General features: G+C 37.0%; 1 protein-coding gene across 1 annotated transcript; it reads right to left on the reverse strand.

Annotated features, from left to right (window-relative positions):
- Positions 1-5,051: 5,051 nt before the first annotated feature.
- LOC121400064 (serine/threonine-protein kinase mig-15-like) lies at positions 5,052-8,600 on the reverse strand. The gene is made up of 10 exons (XM_041582706.1): positions 8,541-8,600; positions 8,266-8,322; positions 7,887-8,015; positions 7,492-7,602; positions 7,303-7,393; positions 7,080-7,198; positions 6,409-6,463; positions 6,014-6,092; positions 5,628-5,781; positions 5,052-5,283 (listed from the first exon to the last, which is right to left on the reverse strand). Exons 1-9 carry the CDS (start codon positions 8,550-8,552, stop codon positions 5,631-5,633), a joined length of 804 nt encoding a protein of 267 aa, XP_041438640.1. The 5' UTR covers positions 8,553-8,600; the 3' UTR covers positions 5,052-5,283; positions 5,628-5,630.
- Between the last annotated feature and the right edge of the window lie 15,886 nt (positions 8,601-24,486).

The raw sequence follows: 24,486 nt of genomic DNA on the forward strand, positions 1-24,486 counted from the left end.
ACAATTGACCTGGGGAAATGACACTTTTAGAATTAAGCCATAAAGAATGATGTGCAGTATGTGGGATAGAAACGGAGATTATAATGTAGATAATGGGGATGCTAAAACTGGCAGCTGCCTCTTTATACTGGCAGTTTGACAGCTTGGATAAGGTAAAATTATTAATGGGGGAAAATTCTGTCCCAGAATGTTCTAATACATACAAGCCTAGCAGTTGTATAGGATTTGCCCGTGCATATGTGTAAATATTCTGAGGGAGTACACACACATCTGTTTTGGGTTCCAAATAAGAAAAGATATATGTATGTGCCAGGAGCATCTGCATTAAAGGGGTGGTTCACCTTTAAATTAACTTTTAGTATGTTATAGAATTGCTAATTCTAAGCAACTTTTCAAATTGGTCTTCTTTTTTTCTTTTTTAACAGTTTTTGAATGATTTGACTTTTTCGTATGACTCATTCAGTTTGCAGTTTCAGCCATCTGGTTGCTAGGGTCCAAATTACCCTAGCAACCATGCATTGATTTGAAGAAGAAATTGTAATTTGAATAAAAGAGGGTCTGAATAGAAAGATTAGTATTAAAAAAGAGCAATAACAATACATTTATAGCTCTTATTCACATTTTAGATGGGGTCAGTGACCCCCATTTGAAAGCTGGAAACAGCTGAATAAAAAGGCAAATAACAAACAAATCTATTAAAAAAATGAAAGCCTATTGAAAAGTTGCTTAGATTTACCCATTCCATAATTAACTAAAAGTAAAAAGTTGAACCACCCCTTTAAGTAAATTAAAAAATGTAATTAATTAAATAAAAATTTTAAAACATTTATCTCAGTATTTCTAAGTTAGAAATCTGAGCAACTCCAATTGCCTGAATGGACCTTATTTATGAAGAAAAAAAGCCAGAAAAAATAGGGTCGTACAAACTTCGGAGCTTTCCCTGAAAACTCTGAATTGTTCGGAGTTTTTTTTTACTTATAATTTATTAAGAAATTTTCCTTTTTTCCAGATAAAGAAAATACAAAACTAGAAAAACACATTAAAAGAATAAAAGTACAACAAAGTACAAATACAGATACAAACATCACAAAAACAACAAGAATCATTTGATGTCCATTGGTAGGCTAAGCGTATATGTTCATATCCGGCCTTATTCTCCCTTTCATTGTCCTTAACTACGATTATTTGCGCCGAAACCTACAACTCATCGGATATCGGTACAGACACTGAGACCTTCCCCATTGACTTATACAAGACCTCGAGAGCTTTTAGATGCTGGGGTTTTGGATTCAGACTTTTTAGTCCATTGGAATCTTGAACAATTCATGTTTTTTTTATTATTTGAGGTTTGGATATTTGGAGCTTGATAAATAACCCCCTAGAATTGTTAAATGCCATTTTGAAAGGGGAAAATTACCTAATGCTCAAATTACTTTAGGGCTTCTCCAATTAGAAACATCTGAAGGTGAGTGGGCTTGTTACAGGAGAGAACTGATCAACATTAGATTATGGTTAATTGAGTCACATAAGGATTTGAGCTTCTTTCAATACCTCTTAAGATGCAGCAATGAGTTCTCGACAGGTTGCTATGCTAACAGCTCTATAAAATTCTCTTGTTTTCTATAGAACAGTGCTTAAGACTAATTGCCCCTATTAAAGCAGAAACATCTTTTAAATTATACTATAGCCCAAAATACACAAGTATTTCTATATTATAGTAATCCATTACAGTCTAAATATAAATGCCCTTATTCTTGCCTTATGGCTCAGATTTACAGACAAGGAGGAGTTCATTATAAAGGGGTATAACTGACAATTGTTCCAAAGAATAACATTTCTGGCCCCTTAGCTGTTGGAATGATTGGGAACAATAATGTCTAGAAATTTCTTCCAGCTCTGTATGTTGGACTTTCCTTTAAAGGAGACTCGTCACCCAAAAAACATTATTCCAAATCCTATTTTATCATGTTAGTCAAGCAAAATGAACTTTAATTACACTGTAAAACATATTTGAATCTTGTTTCTGATTGCCCAAATGGACCTTATTTAGAAGAAAAAAGACAGAAAAAATAGGGTCTGGCAAACTTCTGAGCTTTCCCCGAAAACTCCAAATTGTTTGGAGTTTTGTGCGAAAACTATGATTTTCTGCGCAGACTCTGCGCAAACTCATCGGATATCAGTATGGACATCGGTACGGACATCAGTGCAGACACTGAGACCTTCCTCCTTGACTTATACAGGACCTCGAGAGGTTTTTTGTGCTCTGGTGAATGGACATAACAACGCAAATTCACTAAGATGCGGATTTTACTAAACGTTACCTCTTGCGCCAGACTTGCCTTCACCACCTCAGACCAGGCAAAGTGCAATAGAGTAGATAGGACTTCCTCAAAGAATAGTTGAAAATTTTTCTAAGTCCCAAAAAACGCTGGCGTCTTTTCCTCTTTCAGGGCGATAGGCTGCAGAAGAGCGTAAATTTTTTTAGTGTACCTGGCTTCCCCCCACATTTCCTAACATGTGACATAAACTATACACTGGGCTCATGAGTAGGGCAATATAACAACTTTATTTTATTACGGTTTCCCGGGCTTGCAAGTGTAATGTATTTGCTGCAACATATACATCCATTCAACTTTAACTTACCACCATATGCAAATTAGTCAATGCTAGCGCAACTTCACCAGCGTTCGGCACCCTGGACACAACTTCGGATTTTAGTGAATTAGCATTGTATGCCTGGCTAAGTGTTGCGCTGTGAGCGAAGCCGTCGCTGGTGAATTTTCAGAGGTTAGTAAATTTGTTCCTAAGTGGGTTATTTATTAAACCTTGTATTTATCTGGTTGGCTTTTTAAGGCAAAAACTCACATTTTTTAAAATTTATTTTACCCCGATGCTGCAAAAAGCCTGAATCAGAAAATTCACCTTCTCAGACCTGTCGAGGTCCTGTATAATTCTATTGGAGAGGCACCTATCCAAACGTGAAGATATTGCTGTTGTGCTGGGTTTAGCTTGATAATCTGAAAAATGTGGGGTTTTGGGACAAAAACCCTGAAAAAATTCAGTGATTTGGGAAAAAAGTCAGAAAAAAAATGGATGAGTTGGATTTTTACTCGATTTTTTTTTTTTATTAAAAAATAAGGTAAAATCAGGCATGGGAGTTTGCTTGTGTTTTTTTTAATAGAATAATCAAAACAATTTGGATATTAGTAAATAACTCCCTAAAAGGTAATTTAAAGGTGAATCACCCTTTTAAAAAACAGTGCTATTTTTGGAAGAAGCATAAGCAACACTATAGGCAAAAGGTAAAATAAGAAGCAAACTGATAATCAGAGACAAAAGTAAAGTGTTTGTATAGTTGCTTTAAATATGGCTGGTTGTGTGATTGCAATTGTAGTTTTTGTATTGTTATAAGATTGAAATAAAACTTTCTGGGTTTTTAAAAATGATAATGGTGCCTCCAGCTCTAGAGGCAGGAGTACACCTGGTTATCTACAATAACAGCCTGGCGCTGTATCATAAAGAGCCATTTATGAACACAATGAGCAAAATTACATTTTGAGACTCAAATCAACATGTTTTTATCCACAATTCCGAGTTTTCCGCACAATTCCAGAATGACCGCAGCCATGCTCTGAGTGCTTCTGCTGCTTCATATTAAACTGACATTCACCCGTGATTCCTTTGTCGCAGGTCTGCTGCACCTCCTGCAACCAAATATGGGAACCCTGAAGTTACGGCTGTACAGCATCAATTGCCATATTTGCTCCCAATTCAACAAAAGAGGCCGGCTGGAGAGAGTGGCACTTGCCACAACTATATCAAAGTGGTTGGACATGTCCCTTTCAACTGTGCTACTGTTATTACTATAAATGACAACTTTAGTGACAAACAGTGGACATTGTGGTACAATTAAGTGCAGTATATTTATATATAAAGCCTTATCTGGAATCTGCTATCCAGAAAGCTCTAAATTACTGGTATGGGATCCATATGGGATAGTGTTTAGCAAGTGAGGGAATACAGGGTTATGGGAGATAGCTCATAGTATAAGTTGATCCAGGGACTGGTCCCATGGAAATTTTTTCCCCTCTGAGGCAAATTGGAGAGGCTTCAGATGGGGTGTTTTGCCTTCCTCTGGATCAACTGACAGTTAGACAGGTACAAAAAAGTTTAAGGTTGAACTTGATGAACGTGTGTCTTTTTTTAAACTAATTTACTATCTTATAATATACGCTTGCTAACCAAACAGTCATGACAAAGGGTGCATGAATGGAATTGTATAATAATCTAATTATCTACCTCGCAAGCATCAAACATGGGGTAACTTTAGTTCTCCCATTTGCCCTTTTTAGCTGAAGAAATAACAAATATCACAGATATTTGTGTGATTTAAGAATAAGCACAATAGTATTTCAATACAAGCCAGATTAATTACACTCATGTTAAACAAGGGGATGTATTAAACTTTTAATAAACCACTTTTACAGAACCCCCCAGTCTCAAATATTACATCCTCTCAGGGTACAATAATAGGCAATCCCCTAAAAGACATTCATATGACAAGAACAAGGGCATCTATTTAAATTAGGAATTTTCATCTAAGGCCACAGAAACGTGAATTCACAATTTTTTTGGCGAAGTGAAACAGTTCGCCCATCACTAAACATCTCTTATAGAGCTCTAGAAGGATTCTAACATTGCAGACATTTAGCCTGGCACACTGCACCAGTGCTTGTAGCATTAATAATGGTATTAGCCACTATTTGCTTGCTGCAAGAATAGATATTAATGGAAGACTACCAAGATAAAATGAAGAGAACATGGGAATTACCAGCAGGATGAATAAAACCAGCACAGAAAGACTGTTTATGGGATTTTGTTGAGGTAGATGTGGGCTATGCCCAATTCCCTAACAAGTCATTTAAAGGAACATGGATATGAGCCAACAGTGGGATTGGAGGTTATTAGGGATGTCCCCCTATTAAAAAAAATACAACAGAGATCAATGTTATTTTAGATGTTTATTGTTTTTTATAATGTACAAGATCATATTGATGTCAATCAGCCGCTGTTGTCAATTAGCCGCCATCGGGACCAAGGGGCATGTTTAACATTGGTTGTCATGGGCAACATCTCCAGAAATCTCTCCAGTTATCTATCTCCAATGTTAGTAAACATGCCCCAAGTCTGCGGGGCCCAAAGATGACATAAGGGCCCTGCAGTTGTGCCCCCGTCCCTCCCCCGATGGCTGCTATGATGTTCTGGAACTTCAGTGCTTCAGTCCTAAGGAGAGAATACTCAGTGTTAGCCATGGAGAAGGGTTGTCTGTATAAGAATTCTGTCAATTTGTTCTTTAGCTATATGTATTTACTATTATTTATATCCCATTCCCTTTGCTACTAATTTTAAAGGTCAACTACTACATCTAATAATAACATTTCTCTATAGATGTGGCCTAGTTCAGTGACCTCTGCCCTAATACAATCTCAGCCTTATATAATGGGCGGCATTAGTTACAGAATTATTATATATGTAGTAAAGCCGGAGACTATAGTAAGAATAAGAGCAGTAGGTGGATATGGTCTGTACATCAAGTGAATTGTAATGAGAATGAGCAGTTCCCTTACTTCTCACTGCAGGTGCCATTTGATATTGCTCTTCACACCCCTTTCATTAAAGATCTTACAAATGAAGGGGTGTGATAAGAGCTTTCCAGCAGACGGCCTCCAAGCTGGATCTTTCTGGAGGCAATGGCCAATGAATGAATGGAAGTTGTCGCTCCTGGAAAAAAGAAACAGAAGCCAAAATTAAAATTGTTTATGTTAAATAAACAACCATGTGCCCTGAATACCTTAATATCCCCCTCACCAAAGCTAATCCCCTTGCTTGTTTCCCCACATTTAATATTCCCACCCCCTCCCCTCATTACCTTTTCATTTCCCACCCATCTCCCCTTTATTTCCCCACCCTCTCTACCTCTCCCTCTTTTCCTGTTTCAGTTGAAATGACTCACCATTTGTCCCACAATAATACTGGCGCAGGTCCGTGCATGATGCGTTTCATGAGTTTTTGCTGGGGAAATCTGCTGAATGCTAGGATGTAAGAGAATACAACATAAGAACATAATGACTGACAATCACAACAGTTGGAGGGCTATTTACTAAAATTCAAACTAATTTTGTAAAAACTCTAATTAACTAAATTTTGTTTTTCTTTCTCGATTGCCAGCACACTGAAAAAATAACGGATTCACAAACTGGAAAATTAAAATTTTTGTAATTCTGCCCTTAGTTTTTAATATTTAATAATATTCAGTGTTACAGCATGACACATACAGTAAATGCCCTCTAACTTTTCTACAAACTGTTCTTTATGTACTAACGTACAGTCCCACTGGGGTTTACTTACGGTAATAGCCTTCCGCCATTTGAAGTGCTGATATTCCCAAGGACCATATGTCAGCCTAGGTATTAAAACATAAGAAAAAGGCAAAAATTAGATAAGAAAACTAACAGGGCATATAAAATATTCTAGTGTGGATCATTTAAATCCTTTTTCTATCTATTTGGAATGCACAGTAACAAAATACAGTAGAACTCCCATTTTATGTATTACAGGGGGATTAGAAAAAAATGGTGTAAAATCCAGGAAAGTGTAAAATCAGGGGAATTCATTATACATCATATAAAAGTGGGGCCACACACAAAAATGTGTAAAATGTGGGAAATAAAATCAAAGGGTGTGAAATGAAGGTTTCACTGTACAATACAAAACCTGACCTTTGTACTAATATAAAACATTTGAAGGAGTAAAGTGATGTCACTAAAGAATGACCCCAGGCTGAGCTGGAAAACCCCATAAAGAGTCAAGTGGAGTTGGTTTCTAATACTCCTGTGCACTGCACTCAGATTTGAGAATTTCTCTCTTCGCTTCTCCCTCTCATGTCACAGAAACCACTTTACAGCTTTGGATTCACTGTTATGAGAGGGGCATGTGAAGTGAGTGAAAAAGTCCATGCAGTGCACCCCGTGTAAGCTCCATACATTATATATAAAGTGAGAGAGAAGATATCACAATACCTTAGAGTTATACCATATGGTCTTCTTGCCAAAATTGGCCAGTACTTCTGGCGCCAGGTATGGAATCCGCCCAGACGTGCTGTGACTCATTTCCCCGATGGTGGCGGAGCTGAAATCACCTGAAATTGTATGACAAAAGCAGGAATTGTAATATTCATTTATAAATGTATCCAATAAAAAACATGGATAAATCCGTTTTTTTCAGATTCTAAGCATCACTTACTGATCTTTACATCTGCCGATGTTGTCAGGATAATGTTCTGGGGCCGCAGGTCGTGATGGATGACCTTTTTGTTTTCCAGATGACACAGGCCCTGGGAAATGAATAAAGCAAATATATTAATATTTTTTCTGCTCTTAATTTAACTAGATTTAGCCAGAAAAGTGCCAAGGAGGATCACATGAGACATACCTTTAATACCTCCTTGCAGATGTACGCTATCCAGCTTTCATGCAAGGAGTACTGCTCACTGGTGTAGATTAGATCTTCCACCGCTACACCATTCCAACGCTCCATAGAAATCTAGAAAACAATCAAAGAACGTTTGATACATAAATTTGTGTGGTCTATAATTATATTAGGAAGTCTGGGGAAAGGCTGTGTGGATGTGAGTCAGAAATAGACCTACACAAGCATTCTGGGTGTAACTACAATATCAGGTGCAACTGAGAACAAAGTGATCCACATGCACCGTGACTCTTTCTTACCAAACTGAATAATATTTGCATCCAAAATGTTTGCTTGTATTAGAGCTGTTGATTGGCATGTTGGTGCATAAATTGTAACCTGAATAAACACTTCCTTACCCACAGTCCTTCATAGTGGGGCTTCTTTACAGAGGCACGTTGGTAATAAGCCCCATAGTAGCCAATGACATTTTCGTGGCCTCTGATAAGTTCAAGGACTTCCACTTCTTGAAGGATGTCTTTTCTCTTCTAGTTTCAAACAAAAGAAGCAAAGTCAGTACAATGGATACAATTACAATTTCAAATACCCCAGCCTAACTTGTAGTTCTGAAAAATGACAGTTTTGTAATATCCCTACATGAGAATTGCACAATATGTTTGCCTCTCTCTGTTCTTATTTCTTAAATCCCATATATTTAACAAGTTCTCCTTCTACTAAAAATCAGGTATAAAAAAAGTTTATTTGTATCTAATAATTATTATTATCAAGACTCATTACCTCTATGTCCTTTACGATGGTCACGGACACATCCAGTTGTTCTTTACGGTGCCAACCCTGCAACAAAAGTAGCCAATGAATCTCTGATCATTACTGTGTCGGAACATTAGGGAAAGCAAACACACATACTGGGTGGATATGGGAAGGTTTATTGGCAGATTGAGAAGCACAAGGAAAACACAGAAGGGACAAAAACTCTAGAGGGAACAACCAATCGGCAGAATCAACAGAATTACCCAAAACCATGACACAAGTTAAGCCATAAAATATCTTACGGTATAATTCATCCCGTAGCTGTCCTGTCCTGTTGGCTCCAGGATTTGCAGATATGTCCTGGGCATCTAAAACATAACATTGTATTAAAAACATGATAAATACAAAACTGAATTAATATAGTGCAACCTTTCCAATATGTGAGAAGAACAGGAGGTGTAGGGGAGCTGGGGACTGGTGTATTAGGGGAGAAGGCTGAGGGCTGGAATATTTAAGTCAAACCATTTGCTGTGCTTTTGCGTTGTTTAGTGTTCCAAAATACAGTTTAAAAGCTGCTTACCGGGAACTTTACTTCAAGCTGATTCTCCTGGGGAAGACAAAAAAGGTTTTCTCAGATCAATTGTTTTTGGGAAGTGCTAAAATTATAATTTTAGCAGGAACATTTTTATTGTATGAACTGAACCCTGGAGTGCTTAAATGTCAGGTGTTTTTGGAGACTAGTTAAGAAATGAGACGAAAAAAGTGTTGGGAAATGTATCAGGTCTCATTTTAAGAAGCTAAAATGCAATCTTGCATAAAATATAGGTTGATTTTTATTTGCCCCTACTCTTCCTCTCCTATTCTTACCTGGCAGTTGTTCATGCCCAGATCCAGCTCTTGCTTTTGTTTTTCCTGGCAGTTGGTATCGTCAGGGGTTTCTGATGGTTCCTGGTTAAGAGATAAAAGTCAAGTTATCAAATCAACTCAACAGCATTTTAAAGAAGAAGCGCAAAAAATGTAGATGTAATATTTAGGGATTGGTGTTTTATTTGTAATTATTCGGTAGTTACTTGGCAGATGACATTGAAAGAGCCAACAGATTACCCTGGTTAAGAGCAACGGTAAAACAGGCTGTTAGTTCAGCACTCTCCTCTGGGAATATGATGATGTTGTAATGGGAAAGCATCAAGCTAACAGAGCTCATGTTTAAAAAAAAAGGCTAAAAATTGTGGAGGGTGCCCCACTAGAAAGAACCAGACTAAATATCCAACCTAGTAACCCTTGCTTATCAAAAAAGACTTTGGTAATGATTATAAAAATAGTAAGAGGCCTATAAGGAACAATGTTATTAGGGCATTGCCAGTAAAAGCCAACGCAACCTGTTAATTTTCATTTCTAGTTTTTATAACAGATGGTGATTGGTTGGAATAGGCAACTTAGCACCTATGCTGGTAATAAATTTCGGTAAATATTGTTATTGGTATAGAGATTATTTATGAAGCATGTAACTATGTTCTTTTAAATACATTGGGGCCACTGAACAATTCATTGTTGGTTACCTCATAGGTGTCACATTGGGGCTCTTCAAGTCTTTCTATGTTATTTTATAAGTTCAACCCGCGGACATTATTATAAAATAAATCTTTGTTACTCATTGGTTATGTCCTTCTTACCTGGGAGTGGCAGGGGCTGCTATCAGCTATCATATCTTGTTCCTGCTCCACTTGTTGTTCTTCCACTTGTTGTTTTTCCTGAAAAAAAAGGTTTTGAAAATGTTAATTTACAAGTTCAACCTGCGGGCATTATTACATAATAAATCTTTGTTACCAATTGGTTATGTCCTTCTTACCTCGGAGTGGCAGGGGCTGCTATCAGCTATCAGATCTTGTTCCTGCTCCACTTGTTGTTGTTCCTGTTTAAGAAAAGGGAAAAAAAGATTTTGCAAATGTTATTTGATAAGTTCAACCCACGGACATTATTACAAAATAAATCTTTATTACTCATTGGTTATGTCCTTCTTACCTGGGAGTGGCAGGGGCTGCTATCAGCTATAAGATCTTGCTCCTGCTCCACTTGTTGTTGTTCCTGTTTAAGAAAAGGGAAAAAAAAGATTTTGAAAATGTTATTTTATCAATTCAACCCTCGGACATTATTACAAAATAAAATCTTTGTTAACCATTGGTTATGTCCTTCTTACCTCGGAGTGGCAGGGGCTGCTATCAGCTATCAGATCTTGTTCCTGCTCCACTTGTTGTTGTTCCTGTTTAAGAAAAGGGAAAAAAAAGATTTTGAAAATGTTATTTTATAAGTTCAACCCGCGGACATTATTAAAAAATAAATCTTTGTTACCCATTGGTTATGTCTGTCTTACCTGGGAGTGGCAGGGGTTGCAATCATCTATCAGATCTTTCTCCTGCTCCACTTGTTGTTCTTCCACTTGTTGTTCTTCCTGAAGAAAAAAAAAAGGTTTTCAAAATGTTATTTTATAAGTCCAACCCGCGGACATTATTACAAAATAAATCTTTGTTACTCATTGGTTATGTCCTTCTTACCTGGGAGTGGCAGGGGCTGCTATCAGCCATCAGATCTTGTTCCTGCTCCACTTGTTGTTGTTCCTGTTTAAGAAAAGGGAAAAAAAGATTTTGAAAATGTTAATTTACAAGTTCAACCCGCGGACATTATTAAAAAATAAATCTTTGTTACCGATTGGTTATATCCTTCTTACCTGGGAGTGGCAGGGGCTGCTATCAGCTCTTAGATCCTGGTCCTGCTCCACTTGTTGTTCCTCCTGTTTAAGACAAAAAAAAATAAAACGATTTTTAAAAAAAGATTTCCCAGCTCAATACTGTAACAAAATATTTCCTTGAAATATTTTTTATATATTACGACCATAGCATTTCTTCTTACCTGATTGATGTTGATCTCAGGAGTTTCTGGAGTCTCCTGGTTAAGAGAAGGAAATAAAAAAAACATTGTATTATTGCTGTTATAAAGAAGCTAAACTACAATCTTGCATAAAATATAGGGTGATTTGTTTTTTTTTCCCACGACTCACTCTTTCTGATGTGCTTACCTGGCAGATGGTTACAGCCAGCTCCAGTTTCTGCTCTGGCTTTTCTGATGGTTCCTGGTTAAAAGATAAAAGTCAAGTTATCAACTAAGTTTTTTGGAGAAGAAGAAGTGCAAATAATTAATATTTAGGGATTGCTGTTCTGATTTATTCAGTACTCAACAGGTTGTACCTGGTTAGAAGAGGAAAATAGATCAGGTCTATAACTGCTCTATGTAGAGATCCATATGTGGATGTAAATCATCTTTATATCACATATTTTGGTCTAATGGAATATAGTTAACTGTTTGCAAACCATCATATTAAACTCTCATGTTTCCATTAATAGTAACCATCTTGCTCAATAAAATGCTTTCCCAACATTTTCCATGAGTATCACCAGATTATAAAGGTGAAGAGCAATGATATAAGAGACTGTTAGATCAGTGGTCTCCTCTGGAAATATGTTCCAATGGGGAGCACTGAGCTACCAATGCTCATGTTAAAAATGTGGCTACAAACTTGTGGAACTGGGCCCTTTCGAAAAGGTTTGGGACATGAAAACATTTTTTATTTCATAGTGGTCACTGAGGGAGCCAAAGAGCTACAGTAACACCAGCTTGAAGATGGAAGTAGCTCCAGGCTTCTCCTGCAGAAGTTCAGCCACTTGAATGCACAGACTCACCAGAGGTGAAGTTGGTGGCACCTAACAAATTGTCACCCCAAGGTGAATCTGGGTTTCATATTTCCTTACAAATTTTTTGATATTACAACCATAGCATTTCTTCTTACCTGTTCAATGTTGACATCAGGAGTTTCTGGAGTCTCCTGGTTAAGAAAGGGAAAGAAAAAACATTGTATTATTGGTGTTATAAAGAAGCTACACTGCAAAAAATATAGGGTGATTTTTTATTCTCCACGACACTCTTTCTGATGTGCTTACCTGGCAGATGGTTTCAGCCAGGTCTAGTTTCTGCTCTGGGTTTTCTGATGGTACCTGGTTAAAAGATAAAAGTGAAGTTATCAAATCAACTCAGCTTTTTGTAGAAGAAGTGCAAATAATTGTGTAATATTTAGGGATTGGTGTTTTGATTTATTCAGTACTTATTGGCAGATAGTATTTCCAGAATCAACAGGTTGTACCTGGTTAAGAGAGGAAAATAGATCAGGGCTATAACTGCTCTATGTACAGATCCATATGTGGATGTAAATCATCTTTATATCACACATTTTAGCTTAATGGATTATAGTTATAGTTAATGTTTCCATAAATAGTAACCATCTTGCTCAATAAACTGCTTTCCTAACATATTCCATGAGTATCACCAGATTATCCAGGTGAAGAGCAATGATATAAGAGACTGTTAGATCAGTGGTCTCCTCTGGAAATATGTTCCAATGGGGAGCACTGAGCTAACGACGCTCATGTTAAAAATATGGCTACAAACTTCTGGAACTGGGCCCTCTAGAAAAGGCTTGGGACTTGGCTGGGAGGGGGCCCAGACTAATATAACAACCATTACCTCAGAAATATATACAGAATGGTGGTAATGATAATAATTATAATAAATCAACACAACATTTAAGGGAAGCTAAAACATAAAGACTGTTTGATACCAACTCCTTTACTGCTTACCAGGCAGATTATTTCGTTGGGTTCCTCCTGGTTAAATGATAAAAAGGTGGTGTTATTTTATTTAATTAAAGGCCTATCATTCACTGTTAGTTATCACTAAATGAGTATGGTTAATTTTGTAAACATATGATTTTATGATTTTTACTAATGTGAGTAAATAAATGCAGGGTCAGAACAGGGATTTATTCTGATAATAATAATAATGCAAAGACCAAGGGGTTATCCCTTTGATCAAGGAAGAAAAGTGTTTTACTAAGGTCCAAGACATCATGAAATGTGTCATCTATGGATCTGGTAATGGATTATCCTGTAGCTGAATGTCACTATTAAATGGCTTTACAAGTAAGGAAGGTGCCCGAGGTTATCAAGTCATGGACTAATGATGATTAATCTAATGAGAAAAAAATGGGGGATGTGGTCAAATGTGAATAAACTGGTGAAATCCAGTTTATCAAGTGGTTTTTTTTTTGGACCAGTATGAATTGAACATGTATATGGTGCAGCTTCATCAAGGTATAAATCTATAGGCAAGGAAATAAACAGGGTTTGAATAGTTAGGAAAATGGTGTCACATATGTTTGTTGCCCAGTTCTTCAACACTTACCACAACAGATTTTCTGATGGTCTTATCTTTTTTCTTCTAAGGAAGACATAAAAAAAAGGTTTTATCACAAAAACGCAATTAGCAGATATATATATAAAACACCTGACTCTCTTTCTCTCTCTCTCTCTCTATATATATAAATGTGTATGTGTATATATTGCATTATTAGGGATGCACCGAATCCAGAATTTGGCCTTCAACAAGATTCGGATTTGTCCGAATATTTCTACCGGCTGAACCAAATCTGAATCCTCATTTGCATATGCAAATTAGGGGTGGGGAGGGAAATTGCGTGACTTATGTCACAAAACAAGGAAGTAAAAATGTTTCCCCCTTCCCACCCCTAATTTGCAGGATTCAGATTTGGTATTTGGCTGAATCTTTTTCAAACGATTTAGGGGTTCAGCCGAATCCAAAATAGTGGATTTGGTGCATCCTTAGCATTATTCTTTTAAAAGTTAAAAAACACATTTTCGATCAAACTTACAGTAAGTTCATTTTTTGGACTTGGTGAAACCTAATCCAAATCCTAAGGGGTAGATTTATCAAGGGTCAAAGAATTTTCAAATTCTAATTTTGAATTCTAATTTTTGTGTTATTTTAAGTGAAAATCGACCAGGGATTAGTTAAAATTTGATTCAAGTTTTTAAAAATACAATTAATTTGAATTTTGAAATGATCATGTAGTGCCCCTTTAAGAATTCAAATTAGACTATTCGCCACCTTAAATCTGCCGAATTACTGTTTTATCTTATGGGGGATGTCCTGGAATTAAGTTCTTTGCCACCTTTTTTCAAAGAAAAAGACTCCAATTGAGTTTGATTTGAGTTTGCAGGTAGATCCCATTCACCCAAATTGCATAAATTACATTTTTTGGAAAGTTTTCAATTGTTTTTAACTTGAATTTTGAGTTCATGGGAGTTTATATAAATTCAACCCTTGATAAATCTGCCCCTTAAAGTCGGGACATATTAGCGATCTAAATATGAAAATAAGGATTTGGTTTTGGGTCAGAAATGTGTATTGGGTATTTAATGACATCATTAAGAATTGGGTATAAAAACAAGTAGAATGCAGTGTATTCCCTATACTAGAGCGGAATCATATAACATATAGGAATGGAAACAGCACTAGTGACTGTAGCACAATACACAGATATATTGAGGCCCAGTGAGTGTGAGCTGTGAGCAATCTGTCTCATCATGTTCACTATCAGCAACTGTCAGTGGGTCACAAACAGAACAAAGTTCAGAGATGATCCAGTAACAGAGTCTGAGGACAAGTTTCTGCTTCCATGAAGTTATTCACTAAATGAAATATGTCATGTTACAGTAGATAAAATGACGTCCTTACCTTGCGGAAACAGAAGCATTTACGAATCGCCTTCCACATGTTGGTGGGAATCACTCAAAACTGTTTGGATCGATGAAAGTTCTTTGGATTGATGAAAATTCTTTGAATCGCCGAAAAGTCTTTGAAACGCGGAAAATTCTTTGATTCGCAGAAGTCTTTGATTCGCCGAAAAAAATCTTTGAATCTCAGAAATCTTTAAATCGCAGAAAGTTCTTTGGATCGCAGAAAATTCTTTGAAACTCGGAAATTCTCTCTATGGAGATAAAAAGAAACACTTTAGTAATCCCAATACAGTGTTCTTTGTGCTGTATAATCCCTATACGTGTATATATAAATATATAGGTACAAAGTAACATAGTACAGCTAGGGGACCTGTTATCCAGAATGCTCGGGACCTAAGGGTTTCCGGATAATGGATCTTTCTTTAATTTGGACTTTCAAGTCTACTAGAAAATCATGTAAACATTAAATAAACCCAATAGGCTGGTTTTGCTTCCAATAAGGATTAATTATATCTTAGTTGGGATCAAGTACAAGCAACTGTTTTATTATTACACAGAAAAAGGAAATTATTATTTAATAATTGCATTATTTGGATAATTATTATTTGGCCTTTCAGTAAATCAGAGCATTCTGGATAACGGGTTTCTGCATAACAGATCCTTTTCTAGTACCACACTTAAAGGGAATACTTGTAATAAAAATCAAGGAAAGAGCACAGAATCCTAATCCTTAAAAGCATGTGACTTTTCATCACAAAACAAGGAGGTAAAACAATTGTCTCTTTCTCCCTCCACCTCACTGATTTGCACATACAAATTATGGTTCAGTATTCGCCCAAATCTTTCACGAAGGATTCAGGGGTTGGGCCTATTCCAAAATAGTGGATTCTGTGCATCCCTAATATACATATACAGGTAAAGGATTCGTTACCCAAAACACTTTTACATAATAAATCTCTAAATTATGGGATGGCCACTCCCATAGACTCCATTTTAATCAAAGTATTCAATTTCTTAATAATGATCCTTTTTTCTTTATAATGAGAAAACAATACCTTTTATTTGATCCCAACTAAGATATCATTCATCCTTATTTGAGGAAAAACAATTCTATTAGGTTTAATTAATGTTTCATTTGATTTTTAGTAGATTTAAGACATGGAGATCCAAATTACAGAGGGATCCCTTAAGTAAAAAAAAAACCCAAGTTCTGAATACAGTTCAAAATAAAATGATCTATAAAGTCATATATTCTAAAATATTCATGACACCATTAGCCGTCTGTAAGACCACTAAGTACCAGTATAAAATCACTATTTTTGATAAAGTTTTCCTCCCAAATACACAGAGTTCTGCTCACCTCAGTCGCCTGATCAAGAATGAGAAATCTCAGGGCTACAGCTGGACACCTTGACTTTGTCCATTATGACATCACAATGACATTATGCAAATGTTTGTTTACACAGCTGTGAGATTCAGAGCATTATGACATCATACTTGCAGCCCAAGGCAGGACAGTTATATGAGCAAGTTACATAACGGTTGCTGGGTTCAGTTAATTTCAAATAAATTGAAGAGTAAAATGCAATGGGTTTTGTTGGCAAGATGAGAGTGTGTTTATTCATTATCCATTCTCAATATGGGGAATGATATCATTACAGCATGTATAATTATTCATACAAGGAATGGTACAAGTCATATATCACAGAGTCTGCCCCGTTATTATATGTAATGTATATGAGTGTAGGGAACGCATTACAGGTATGGTATCCCTTATCCGGAAATCCATTATCCAGAAAGATCAGAAATATGTAAAGACCGTCTCCCATAGGCTCCATTTTTAAAATCACATTTTTAAAATAAATTTACTTTTTCTCTGTAATAATAAAACAGCAGCTTGTACTTGATCCCAACTAAGATATAATTAATCCTTATTGGAGGCAAACCCAGCCTATTGGGTTTATTTAATATTTACATGATTTTCTAGTAGACTTAAGTTATAAAGATCTACGGAAATACCCCAAGTCTCAAGCATTCTGGATAACAGGTCCCATATCTGTATTGGCTTGTACCTGACATTCACTAAGTTAGAAGCAATCTTTGCTCATTGTTTTAGTATCCAAAAGTCTACATTTAGCATTGGGACTGTGCTGTCATTCTATGTATATAATTTGAGTACATGAAGGGGGTTATTTATCAAAGTCTCAATATTTTCTGCCTCAAACTCCAATCAAATCCACTCCGGTTTTTCACGCTTATTTATTAAATTTTCCCAAAAATTTGCTTTGCGGGAAAAAAAATTAGATTTTATTAGGTTTAAATTATTAAATTACGTTTTTTCCGGCTGTTTCATCTGATTTTCATGATTTCTTCAGATTTTTCACCCAAAAACTCAGATTTTTGCCCGAAAGCTCTGAAAATGTTGGGGGTATTGCACAAAACCAAGTGCACATCAAAAAATCCACAGGTCTGAGATGCCGGATTTTCTGATTCTGACTTTTCCATCCTTGGGGTTTAATAAATTCCAAAAACTTTTTGATTTTTCAAAAGTCTGATTATATTAAAAAAAAATCATGAATTTTTTGTGATTTTTGCATTCGGAGTTTAGTAAATAACCCCCAAATTTTTGTCATTATAATACAACATAACATATTATTGATGTAGAATCAAGTACAACATCCCCCTTCAAAACCAAAATGCAGTTAAATTTTTCATACAATTGACCTGGGGAAATGACACTTTAGAATTAAAGCCATAAAGCAATGATGTGCAGTATGTGGGATAGAAACGGAGATTATAATGTAGATAATGGGATGCTAAACTGGCAGCTGCCTCTTTATACTGGCAGTTTGACAGCTTGGATAAGGTAAAATTATTAATGGGGGGAAATTGTGTCCCAGAATGTTCTAATACATACAAGCAGCAGTGTATAGGATTTGCCCGTGCATATGTGTAAATATTCTGAGGGAGTACACACACATCTGTTTTGGTTCCAATAAGAAAAAATATATGTATGTGCCAGGAGCATCTGATTAAAGGGGTGGTTCACCTTTAAATTAACTTTTAGTATGTTATAGAATTGCTAATTCTAAGCAACTTTTCAATTGGTCTTCATTTTTTTCTTTTTTTACAGTTTTTGAATGATTTGACTTTTTCGTATGACTCTTTCCAGCTTTCAAATGGGAGTCGCTGACCCCATCTAGAAAACAAATGCTCTGTAAGGCTACAAATATATTGTTATAGCTACCTTTTATTACTCACCTTTCTATTCAGGTCTCTCCTATTCATATTCCAGTCTCTTACTAACATCAATGCATGGTTGCTAGGGGAATTTGGACCTTAGCAACCAGACTGATGAAATTGCAAACTGGAGAGCTGCTGAATAAAAAGCTAAATGACTCAAAAAAACACAAATAATATAATATGAAAAGAAATTGCAAAATGTCTCAGAATATCACTCTCTACATCATACGAAAAATTAACTCAAAGGTGAACAACCCCTTTAAGACAGCTCCATCTATTTTCTATTTACTGTCTCACTCATGGTACAAAAAACATTCTGTGGGCTGCTGGACCAACTCACAATGGGCACGAATAACTCACAATATACAGAACAGTAGTGACGGGCGAATTTGTCCTGCTTCGATTCGTCACAAAATTTGCGAATTTCTAGAGAAATTCGCAAAATGGCGAAAAATTTACGAAACATGTATTTTGACGCCGGCGACATTTGACGCACATTAAAGTCAATAGGCGTCCATTAATTGTTGCCAGCGTTGGAATTGTCGCCGGCATTAAAAATACTTTGATCCCGGTGAATTTTTGCTAGCAAATTTTCACGGCAACTTCACTAATTTTTTTCCACCGACGGTGAAACACGCAAATTTGCCTTGAATTTGCGCCTTTCCAGAATAAATCCGCCGATCACTACTGATTAGTAATTCAGATTTGTGCCATTCTGCATTAAAGTCGATGTATCATTCAATTTGCTGGTATTTAATACAGGGCTCCCCCTACACTTAGCGGGTAATTTTACTAAACTCCGAATGCAAAAATCACGAAAAATTCATGATTTATTTTAAAAAAAATCAGACTTTTAAGAAAATTACGAATTTTTCGTGCTGCGCACTTTGCTTTGCTCTGAACTGTAATCCAACACAGGGCACAGAGCACAGGTTGTACCACTAGTGTGTAGCACTTTAAATGTAAATAAATGGTAACATTAGTAACCCCTCATCATACTGTGATTTTGTCATTCTTTTCTTTAATTAAAGGGATACTGTCATGGGAAACATGTTTTTTTCAAAACACATCAGTTAATAGTGCTGCTCCAGCAGAATTCTGCATTGAAATTCATTTCTCAAAAGAGCAAACTGATTTTTTTATATTCAATTTTGAAATCTGACATAGGGCTAGACATATTGTCAGTTTCCCAGCTGCCCAGTGTCGGACTGGCAAACACAAGTACCAGGAAAACTCCCGGTTGGCCCAGGTGTCAGGGGGCCCTTGTGCTGCTAAACATTTGGCCTATTTTATGGCAATTTCCTATTTATTTGAGAACAAAGAGGCTAAATAGATGGAATAATATATTATAGTATATAAAGAATAGAGACTAGGAGAATAGAGGTTGAGTGAGAAGAATAATAATAATAGTACTGAGAGTGGGCCCTTGGGCTTTGGATTTTGGGTGGACCCCTATTGTCCTAGTCCGACACTGCAGCTGTCCACAGTCATGTGACATGTGCTCTGATAAACTTCAGCCACTCTTTACTGCTGTACTGCAAGTCAAGTCAAGTGGATTTTATTGTCATTTCATATACAGTAAATAAAGTACATAGTAAAAACTAAATGACGTTCCTCCAGAAGCCCCCGGTGCTACACAACAATTCTAGTACACGGTCATGCTGGGCAAAGTGGACATTTCAGTTCCTTATGAATATATTCAGTTCAGTCCTTGGGAGTTGACATACCTGATGGCTTGTGGAAATAGACTGTTTCGCATTCTGGAAGTCAGCGCTCGAATACTGTGGAATCTTTTACAGGATGGCAAGAGGGTAAAGAGATTATGTGCAGGGTGGGTGCTATTCCTGACAATGCTGGTAGCCTTCTGGAGACAGCGGGTGTGGTAAATATCCATAATGGCAGGAAGCGAGACCCCAATGATCTTTTCCGCTGTCCTCACCACCCGCTGCAGGATCTTGCGATCTAATACAGAGCAGTTTCAATACCAGGTAGTGATGCAGCTGCATAAAATGCTTCAATAGACCCTCTGTAGAAGATAGTGAGAATGGGTGGTGGAAGGTGGGCTTTTTTCAGCTTTCGCAGAAAGTAGAGACGCTGATGTGCTTTCTTCACTATAGAGCTGGTGTTAAGGGTCCAGGAGAGGTTCTCTGCCAGATGTACCCCAAGGAAGTTGGAGTGATATCACCCCCTCGCTTTCCCCCCAGCAGCCTAACAACAGAAAAATGGGAAGGTAACCAGTTAGCAGCTCCATAACACAAGATAAAAGCTGCCAGGTGGATCTAAGAACAAGACTCAAAAGTAAAATCCAGGTCCCACTGCGACACATTCAGTTACACTGAGTAGGAGAAACAATAGCCTGCCAGAAAGCAGTTCCACTCTAAAGTGCTGGCTCTTTCTGTGCTGGATCCCCAAATATTTGCATTATTTTTTAACAAATTTGGATTATTTGATTGAAATAGAGTCTATGGGAGATGGCCTGCCTGTAATACAGAGCTTTCTAGATAATGGATTCATTGATACACCATATATGTGTGTAAGAACACTAAATGATTCCCAATACTCCCAGGAGACTGCATGGTTTAAAAAAAATCTTAGATCAAGTTGACCACAACCTAAATCCATTAAGCATATTTAGATGGGTACTCACAGGCCCCCCTCTTGGGTATTAGCGTATCAGAATCTCTCTTTCCACCCAAAATACTTTTCTTCTCTCTTCAATGAGAAGCTCAATACTTTGGATCCTCTAGTGGTGAGGATAAAGATTAAATGTCTGTGCTCCTCTCTTCCATGAGTTCCTTCCCAAGTGCTAGGAGATGCCATCATGCCTGACGCGTTTCACAATCATGCTTATTCAGAGGTGAACTGGAACTCAACGGCACATGATGAAGCTGAGATGTAAGAGAACAAGGATGGTTAAATTAGTCTGTACAGGCCATTTAGTAGAATGCCCAGTATATGCCAGCTGGAGACTGACAAGATGACATCATCATTATCAATATGACACAATGTTCTAGGGAAGAATAGATATTGCATGGTGGCCTTAGGTTGCTTCTCTAGTATGCCAGGTTTTTTCTTTCTTGGCAAGGGAAAGCTATTCCTTCTTAACTAATATGTCTAAGAGACCATTGCCTCTCCTGTACCCCATTAGACGTTCCATATATTTATAGATTTAAATCTACCGCAGTAATGCTGCAATGAATGTTTTATCTTAACTTTATTAAAGGGGTTGTTCACCTTTAAATTACTTTAAGTATGATGTAGAGAGTGATATTCTGAGACAATTTGCAATTGGTTTTCATTTTTTTAGTATTTGTGGTTTTTGAGTTATTTAGCTTTTTATTTAGCAGCTCTCCAGTTTGCATTTGATTTCAGCCATCTGGTTGCTAGGGTCCAAATTACCCTAGCAACCATGTATTGATTTCAATAAGAAATTGTAATGTGAATAAAAGAGGCCCTGAATAGAAAGATTAATAATGAAAAAGAGCAATAACAATACATTTGTAGCCTTAAAGAGCATTTCTTTTTTTAAGATGGGGTCAGTGACCCCCATTTGAAAGCTGGAAACAGTCAAAAGAAAAAGGCAGATAACTAAAAAATCTATTAAAAAAAGAAAAAAGAAAGCCTATTGAAAAGTTGCTTAGATTTACCCATTCCATAATTTACTAAAAGTTAAAGTTGAACCACCCCTTTAAATAAATTAAAAATTGTAATTAATTAAAATAAATTAAAATAAAAATGTATCTCAGTATTTCTAAGTTAGAAATCTGAGCAACTCCGATTGCCGGAATGGACCTTATTTATGAAGAAAAAAGCCAGAAAAAATAGGGTCGGACAAACTTCTGAGCTTTCCACGAAAACTCTGAATTGTTCGGAGTTTTGCGCAAAAACAAAGATGTTTTGCGCAGAAACCACAAACTCATCAGATATTGGTACAGACATCAGCGCGGACACTGAGACCTTCCCCATTGACTTATACAGGACCTCGAGAGCTTTTAGATGCTGGGGTTTCAGATTCTGAGTTTTTAGACAATTGGACTTGAAAAAAATTTATTATTTGAGGTTCGGAGCTTGATAAATAACCCCCTAGAATTGTTAAATGCCATTTTGAAAGGGGAAAATTACCTAATGCTCAAATTACTTTAGGGCTTCTCAAATTAGAGACAGATCTGAAGGTGAGTGGGCTTGTTACAGGAGAGAACTGAGCAACATTAGATTATGGTTAATTGAGTCACATAAGGATTTGAGTTTCTTTCAATACCTCTTAAGATGCAGCAATGAGTTCTCGACAGGTTGCTATGCTAACAGCTCTATAAAATTCTCTTGTTTTCTATAGAACAGTGCTTAAGTCTTATTGTCCTTATTAAAGCAGAAACATCTTTTATTTTATACTATAGCCCAAATATAGTATTTCTTTATTATAGTAATCCATAACAGTCTAGAGTTAAATGTCCTTATGTTTGCCTTATGGCTCAGATTTACAGACAAGGAGGAGTTCATTATAAAGGGGTTTAACTGACAATTGTTCCAAAGAATAACATTTCACTGTTTGCACTGTTTAGAAGCAACTATTCTTCACTTTATTGTGTTTCTGGCCCCTTAGCTGTTGGAATGATTGGGAACAATGTCTAGAAATTTCTTCCAGCTCCTTGTTTTGGACTTTCCTTTAAATGGACCCGTCACCCAAAAAAATAATTAGAAATCCTATTTTATCACATAAGTCAAGCAAAATGAACTTTAATTACACTGTAAACCATATTTGAATCTTGTTTCCAATTGCCTGAATGGACCTTATTTAGGAAGAAAAAAGCCCAAAAAAATAGGGTCACACAAACTTTGGAGTTTTCCCAGAAAACTCACAAATGTTTGCGGTTTCTGCACAAAAAATTTTGTTTTTGTGCAAAACTCCGAACTAATCGGATATTGGTACAGACATCAGCGCAGACACTGAGACCTTCCCCATTGACTTATACAGGACCTCGAGAGGTTTTTTTTTTTTTTTTTTGCTCTGGTGAATGGACGTAACTACCCAAATTCACTAAGATGCGGATTTTACTGAACGTCACCTCTTGTGCCAGACTTGCCTTCACCACCTCAGACCAGGCGAAGTGCAATAGAGTAGGTAGGACTTCTTAAAAAAAAAAATTGAAAATTTTCTAAGTCCCAAAAAACGCTGGTGAGTTTTTAAGGGTTATAGGCTGCAAAAGAGCATAACATTTTTTTGGGTACCCCCCTATATTTTCTAACATATGGCACATAAACTATACACTGGGCTCATGTGTAGGGCAATATAACAACTCTATTTTATTTTATTAAGGTTTCCCGGGCTTCTGTAGTGTAATGTATTTGCTGCAACATATACGTTCAATAAACTTTATCTTCCCACCATTTGCAAATTAGGCAATGTTAGCGCAAGTTCGCTTCACTTGGCGCAGTAACGCTAGCGCAACTTCAACAGCATTTGGCGCCCTGGAGTTGCGCTGTGAGTGAAGCCGTCTTGTTTTTTAAAACAAAGATAATTGTCTCTCTGGCAGTGCTTTCCCTTTTCATACTGGTGCGTGTGAATCGTTTCTCTATAATACAATATTATACAGAGGACAGTATACAGGTGGGTGTGCATCTCAGAATTATGTGTAGCAGGCACTATGGCGTTACATTGGCCCCCCTGAACCTGGAAAAAAGTAGGAGAGCTGGGAGTCCCCAGCGCAATCTGTATGTTAAATGACCGGACGCGCTTAGCCAGAGCAGCACTAAGTGACTTGTAACACTACAAAGGTTTACGCCGGTTGCCCCAGCAGCATTCGGTATCTGCAGAGACGGCGCAAGACAGCTCTAGTGCGCTGAGATGCACACCCACCTCTATACTGTCCCCTAATTGGACAATTAATATGTCATTGCTGTTCTGATTGGACAAGGGGTCTGGCCCTAGGGGTAGCTATGCTCTGGCATGGTGGTAACCTATCTTCACTTAACTCTTTTTCTGATCCCCAAATCTGTTCTTCTTACTTCTAGCTGATACACTAATACTCTCTCTACATGTTCTGTGCACTCCCCTTACTTCCCGCACAGTTCTATGTTGCTTCACGCGTACTATACACACGGAACGGTGGTTGCTTAGAAACAGGTTTTGGCGACATTAAACGGCTGTGGTTTTCTAGTTGTTTGCCTGTAATCTCCAGACAAAGATCCCGGTGAGGGATCGAAACATTGAGTGGAATAAACAAAAACATTTTTGCATCCAAGATGATCTGGTGAGTGTTGCTTGTTGTGCAAATATCTGTTTTCTTTAGCTGGCACCTTTGGAACTGATAATATATATATAGCCTTATCTGGAATCTGCTATCCAGAAAGTTCTAAATTACTG

This window comes from Xenopus laevis, chromosome 2L (assembly GCF_017654675.1).
Source record: "Xenopus laevis strain J_2021 chromosome 2L, Xenopus_laevis_v10.1, whole genome shotgun sequence".
In the NCBI taxonomy this organism is placed as follows: domain Eukaryota; kingdom Metazoa; phylum Chordata; class Amphibia; order Anura; family Pipidae; genus Xenopus; species Xenopus laevis.

Coding starts and splice junctions, on each gene's coding strand:
- LOC121400064 (XM_041582706.1), bottom strand. Junction 7,199..7,302: donor ATCGGCAGATGTAAAGATCA/GTAAGTGATGCT, acceptor ATACAATTTCAG/GTGATTTCAGCTCCGCCACC. Junction 6,093..6,408: donor AATGGCGGAAGGCTATTACC/GTAAGTAAACCC, acceptor CTTACATCCTAG/CATTCAGCAGATTTCCCCAG.